Raw genomic sequence first — 6954 nt, 5'->3', positions numbered from 1 at the left:
CACCGTAGACAATAGCAATGGCTCATTGTCAAGCAACCTAAGCCATTTATTAATTGGCTCAAATATTATCTTGCTGTCTTTGCTAAATATCTGTTTCTTAACACCAGATTTATTCCCTTTATTGGCCTACTATTTCCATGGTCAGTGAGAATGTTAGCTGAGAATAATGGGAATCGTAGTCTGATCGACCTGAAGAATATGCTGTTGCAGAAATCTCACTAAATCTATCCCACAAAGAGCCTCACATCTTTACTAGAAGAATACTGGGAGAGGTTTAGCTTGTTTCCTTCCTAACCTTTCTAGAATGACATTTCTAACATCTCAAGAACAAACTCCTTTATTTTTTATTGTGGTCTCTTTTTCAAGGCAAGGAAGTTTTCCTCTTCCACAATAGGAAAAAACCCTCAGAAGAATCAAATCTTCGTATACAGCAAGGAAAAGAAAGTATGGACAAACCACCAGAAGAAAAAAGGTAACAGTGCAACCACCACCAACATAAAATTGTTAATTTATTGTTATTTTGAGCCAAAAAAAAGTACTGTTACAAGATTTGTTTTCCAGGTCAAAGTATGAGCCAAAAATGTACCTTAAAAAAAGGAATAAATGACACTATACAATTGATTAAATTAAAAAAGTAAAATGCTTCCTTGTGCAGTTCTGTGAAAATGAGAAGAAAAAAATGAAATTAGAAAGCACCCTCCCACTCTTGAAGGAAGCAGCTCATGGCAGGATGGGCCCTGCAATTGTACACCTGTCCATAGCTTACATGGGACAGGAAGAGATATAGCCACCCAGCAGCATCAACTATCTTTACAAGAAACAGTATTAACTTATAATTGCATCTTCAAATATTTTCCACAGCTTCACTTCCTGAGCTTCTCTGCGGCTGCTTCTGAGTGAGTCAAAAGGATACGTAGAAGCAGTAGCCTAGACTGACCTCCCTTAACCAGGAATATCATAGGCTTTGCCAGAAACTCAAGCACTCTATAATCCAAGGGGTTTCTTATACAAACCCACAGAATGACATTCCCTCTTCTACGCAATTATCCTAAAACTTCACCCTTGAGTTTGAGAAGCAAAGTTTCCATAGCCCTCCATACATTGGTGGAAGGAGGAAGAGGGATTTAAGATTAAAGGACACCGAGAAAAGTGTCCTGGCTCTCACAGTTTCATCCTGAACTCTGGGCAAAGACAGCCACTTCTCCGCACCTTCCCTGCTCTAGAACTCAAATAAGGTTCTGTGCTTTGAGTGAACCGTTCTATGAACTCTGTCTTGCTCAAAAGGCTTTCGAATGGAACCTTTGCATAAGTCATTCTGTTCCTCAACAATCCACAAATGTCTGATGGAGGAGATAGACTAAAACATGGACTCAGTGAATGCTAGCGATCCAAACCTAGTCACTTTGGCAGGACACCAGAATCCTAAGTCATCTGCATAGTCACAGGATGTACATCATGCACCGCCTGCTTCCATTCAGGGAAATATCTTGATCCTTGTAAAGAAAGCTGCCTTACGGGTTTTCAAAGACGGGGAGCGCATCCAGCAATAATCAGATATGTTTCTGAAACACAGAAGGAGTAGCAAGAGATGGTGTGTTCTGTATCTTCGAGTGCAAGGTGAGTGAGATTTAAAGGTCAGATCAAAGGGCTTCACTCCTGCCTGCTGGAAAACAACCAAACTGGCCATTGTTTCTAAGGATTTAATGGCAAAGGAGGAAAAAAAACCCTTCATTGGCTCTTCCCTAAAGTCTTGCACAGACGATGAAATGCAAATACTGCTCTAGAGGCTCTTCTGGGGATGCCTTTCCCTGCCCCATAATCATGCCATATACAGAAGGAGAAAAGAGGTGCTAAAGATGGAAGGAGAGAGTTATCTTGCAGGGAGAGTATCACCCAAAGTTATGCTCTGTACCCAGCAAGATCTCACTTGTTCTGTGGCTGCTTGTGACATCCCCAATACTGCATTTGTTACTTTCCCACCCCATCCATTAACTGCTGCCCCCTTGACAGCTGACAGGCCCCATTTAGTAACAGTATAATTGCTTAAATTAAAAAATTAAAATATATATACATATATATATACATATACATATATATATACATATACATATATATATATATATATGGATCTTTGATTATTCGGGTTTTCTCCCATGTAAAATTGGAAGTATCTAGGCGACGTTTCGATGAAGACGCGGGAGAAAACCCGAATAACCAAAGATCCACATACAAATACCCGCGAAAACCTCAGAAAACAAATATATATATATATATATATATATATATATATATATACATATATATGTATGTATGTATATATACTGTACACACACTGACAACAACAGAACAGTGCCAAAATCAGAGTAAGGAGCAAAAGAGAGGAGGGGGCAGACAGTTTCTTTATAATAAAAACAGGAGTTCAATCTCAGCTGAAGAGGGTTCTGGTGTCCCCTAAAAATACCCATCTAGGGAAAAAGAGGTGGGCAAGAGGGATGGAAAGAGCAGGAGATGGGGAAAGGGAAAGGAGGAGGTGCGCCTGGCTTTTACAATCGCATCTTCCCGATCCAAAACTTGAACAAAGAGCTCTCAGCTTCGCCGGGACTTTGAATGCTGAATAAGCCACTGTAGGGTGATATCTGTCAAAGAAGAAGGTAACAATTTATGACCATCGAGAAGAAAAGGAAGATATGCTAAACTTTCTTTTCCTTCCCTGGAGGTGAAATAAAATGTGCAGAGATCTGCCCAGCTAAAAGCCAGATCTTTTCTCAAACGCTGGCTGATTCAGTCTCACAACCCACCAGAATTGATAGAGGGCAAAGGGTGATATGACCAAAAACTATGAAATGAATGGAAACCCCAAAGGCATACAGAACCCTCATAATAAAATTGACTATAGAGCTCAGTTGACTTGGCTGAACCTGTCCACATTATGGGAAAAACCAGCAACTGGGGTGTTTCCTCAAAGGAACTCTAAGATTTAGCTGCAGATTCAACCCCCATCGGCACCTTCCAAGTTGTTACATACTCTGACCTTTTAATCTTTCCCAGCCTTTTATTTTCCAGCTTACCAATGTTGTCTTTTTCTTTGCAAGAAATTGAATAGCAACAGATCTCTCGGTCCTGGATGGCAGACAAGTTCCTGAAAGAGATGTAACAGCATGAAAGATCAGAAGTCTTAGAAAAGAAAAAGGACAACTTGCACAAAAGGATCATTGCCAGCCAAAAAAAAGTGACCAGCAACCTGCATCTTCAAAAATAATGACAAGAGGACAAGTTCAGAACATTTCCTTTTGAATGATGACCTCACTACTCATGAGATCCTGCTGTCCTCGTTTATCATCTCTACTCACTCTGTGTCTCCTAAAACTTCGGGAATGTTATCCTATAGCCAATCTGATTTAAGAGTCAAATATTATTCACATAGGCTTCACACAAGCATTTACAAAAACCTTCCACCTTTAAAAATAAAAGCCATGTTAACTTGATTTCCAGGATAGAGTATGAGGAAAAATAAATAATAAAAACAAGAATTTTCCATTACTAAAGTGCAAGACATGGATAACAATAGTAATAGGAAAGCTCTTAAACGTTGAAGATTGGCAAATTCCAACTGACAATGTGTTCCAAAGACAGACAAGTGAGAAAGTTTTCATATTTGCACCCTGTTGGTATGGTTTTAAAAATAACGATCTCATTACTGTACGCATATGGAACAGATTGCCTAAATTAGCTCTGACAGCCATATCTGATTAAAATATGCTGTAAAAAGACCCACCCAACAATTAGGACTAACACGAACTCTGCTATTCCAGAAAAGCTTGAGTGTGTAAGCAACACGACAATTTCTTCTTATAAATAAGCATCCATAGATTTTGAACCACAGAGCAAGGATGAGACTGCCTTCTAGTGAGTGGTCAACCCTCTCTTAACTTTGAAGCTGCAAAGTTGGATGAAAGCTGGCAGTTAACAATTGTGGCCTATATTCAAAGATTGAGAAAGGCTGGGATCTATTGGCATCTGTGAGATCACAGTCATAAGTTGCCCCCAAAATCCAGGCCATTCAAAGCCAGATGGGTAACTTTGCTGGACGAACAGACTTGGGCATCATTCACAGAAAGCACACCAAATACCCTGAAATAGCAAAATAAAATAGTACATATTAGCCCCTGTTATCTCTTTCACCTCAGCCTCTTCCGAAGAGCTCAAAGAAAAATGGTTGCTATTTCTGCCCGAAAATACTAATGGCGCTGGCACACAATAATGCTCATCATTCACTGCCCAAACTCTCTTGCCAAGAGAGGAAAAAAAATAGGGGAGATTTGGTGACTCCAGTGTCTCACTTGCCTAAGAAGGTTTGTATAAGATCATGGACTCTTTCGGATACAATCATTTTAATTTACACCACCTTTACGGAAAAAATATTAGTTTCTTATTGCAGGGTGTTTCATAATCTTACAAAGAAAGTGGAACCCAGTAAGGATAGCAGAATCCTGCACAGGATCCTTCACAGGCAGGACTTAGCCAATGATATTTCTTCCCCTCTCCTAATTCCCTTCTATTTTTTTAAGCTGCCTACTTTGAATGAGTCCTTGCTTTCTTGAGTCTTCTCCTTATTTTAGCAGAAAATATTACCATAAAAACAATTCCTGAAATATGTGAACCCTGCCAACAATTGTTCAGCCTCTGTGGGAAAAAGGAGAAATGAGTAATACTTGCCTGCCTATGGTGCCACCATGTGGCAAAGGCAGTGAAAAACTCAAAGAGCATGTTGGCTTCTTTCAGCAAATTGCATTTCTGTGACCCAATATGGGTTCATAGTGCTTTTATTTCCAGGACTATCCCTGGACTGTAATTTTCTCAGTAAGCGGTATCTCTGTTTTGTTCTTATAATTATCAGTGTTCAAACAATGGGATATCCAGTTGCATTTTGATTTTGAAGATGGCTTTAAGTCCCACAGGGGTTGCAAAACCATCTGTTGAAAATAAAAATTGTGGATGGCTCTATGCCTATAATTTATCTTGAAATATGTAAGGACTAAAGAGAAATTTTCTGACAGTAAGAAAAATTAATAATCAAAAACAGCTTGCCTGCAGGGGTTGTGGGTTGGAAGATTGGAAGTCCATTTGTCCGAGAAGGTACAAGGTCTACTGCCACGGGCATGGGGCTGGACTAGAAGACCTCCAAGGTCCCTTCCAGCCCTATGATTCTACATATTCTGTGCTTTCTCACTGATTAAAACCATGTAGTGTCCAATATGATTTGTCATTGTGCTCCTTTCCAATTATTTCAATTCTGAAGCAAACAGCTGATATAGAGCTGATACTGTGCTCTTCTCCCCAAAGCCTTTTGCTCTTCCCTGAGATTCATCACCACCGTCATCATCATATGCATTCATGGGATAGTGTCCCCTGTTACCTGCTTTCCTGGCTTAAAAATACCTACAATGTATTATCAATAATCTACACTATACTTGAACATAATATACTCCAAGGTCTCTGATGATTTGCAAACTCATATAATAACCTCACTAAAACAAAATTATTACACAATTTATTCATTACCACTACCAAATGACAATATTATATCCAATACAACTGGCAAGCTTTAAAATGTCACCAAATTCTATGCTGCCTTTTTTCTATAGCAAATTAAAATGATTCCTTTCTGGACTTCTATTATGAGATGTAATTGTGTAATGAATTAAGTTTTATTTTATAACCAAGATTCTCAACAATGAGGGACATTAATTCATAGCAGCTCTGGAAATGCAAGTAATCTAAATAGCAAATGTACATCTGAAAAAAATACAGTCCATAAATCAAGTTAGTTAGACTCACGGGTTGGATGCTACCGGTTCTGCCCAGCTCTATAGAACCGGTAGCTCTGAAGAGCAGCAAACACCGAACAGGTTCTGTGTTTGCTGCTGTTTGGCCCACCCGTCCACCCAGGCTCTTACCTGTCCTTTATTTCCTGCTTTTTCAACCTCAGCTGCTTTGAATGGCACAGCTGAGGTTGAAAAAGCAGGAAAATAGTGGATTTTCAAACGCTGCGCACTTGCGCGCAGCCCTTTTCAGCTGTCTGGGCGCCACAGTTTAAGGATTTTTACATGCGAAGCGCGCATGCACGCACAAAACATAGTCACCGAACTGGTAGCAACCCCGGTTGAATCCCAGACCTGGTTAGACTTGTACAAGTTCAAGAATGAAGGCCTTGGCAAGCTTCAGAATCATATTTCAGATGTTCAACTAGGTGGAAGTCTTCATAAATACTGCCTGGATATTAGGCCTGGATGTCCTTAGAAGCAGATCTCCCTTTTCAGAAATCTCAGGTGTCATTGTTCAGGAAGGTTCCTCTATGAAAATAATTCCTTTCCAGGTGGGAGAACATTGATGGTAAAGAATAAACTGGGAGTATCAAATTGGTTTTTTAAAAAAGAGATACTGCAATAGTGGGGGGAAAGAAGCATGTGCACTGATTAATCTGGAACTGAAAGCAAATGCTGCTTAATAAATTGCTCTGGTGTGACAAAAAGAACAAACATGCAGCAATAAAATGCACAAGACTGCAGCAATAAAATACACAGGACTGAAGCAATTTGAGGTATGCTTCACATTTCTTCAAAAATCCCACCAGCAAAAGTGAAGCTTGAAGAGATTTGGGACTTTGTTTTTTTATTAAGGAGATTTATATGTCTACCCAACTTACAGTGACTCTGGGTGGCCTATTCTAGTTGTCCTGATTTAAGGCTGATACTTAAACTGTTGTTAAAATGATTGGTGAAGAGGAAAAAAAAATAAAGAAACTGTGATATACTGAAAACTTGGAATTTATTAGTTTATGAAGAACTTTGGATTTACCAAGCTTAACGTAGAGTCACGAACATGATTTTGCTTTGTTGGAAAGAAACTGCTACTAGAAATTTAAAATCTGGACTGAAGTCAAGGCTCACTTTT

The 6954-nt window shown here is 39.3% G+C and overlaps 1 protein-coding gene across 1 annotated transcript in view; it reads right to left on the bottom strand.

Annotated features, from left to right (window-relative positions):
- Positions 1-491: 491 nt before the first annotated feature.
- ARL8A (ARF like GTPase 8A) overlaps positions 492-6954 on the bottom strand; it is a 41839-nt gene continuing 35376 nt past the window's right edge. Inside the window, exons 6-7 of the mRNA XM_026680912.2 lie at positions 3069-3139; positions 492-2636 (exon numbers count right to left, since the gene is read on the bottom strand). Of these exons, the coding sequence (XP_026536697.1) occupies positions 2587-2636; positions 3069-3139 (121 nt within the window). The 3' untranslated portion in view covers positions 492-2586. The remainder of the gene's footprint in view (positions 2637-3068; positions 3140-6954) is intronic.

Source organism: Notechis scutatus, chromosome 3 (genome assembly GCF_049901735.1).
Source record: "Notechis scutatus isolate UNSWTSFEM ecotype Mainland chromosome 3, rNotScu1.2, whole genome shotgun sequence".
NCBI lineage: Eukaryota > Metazoa > Chordata > Lepidosauria > Squamata > Elapidae > Notechis > Notechis scutatus.
Note: the sequence above shows the minus strand (reverse complement) of the source record. Positions and strands in the feature narration are given on the sequence as shown.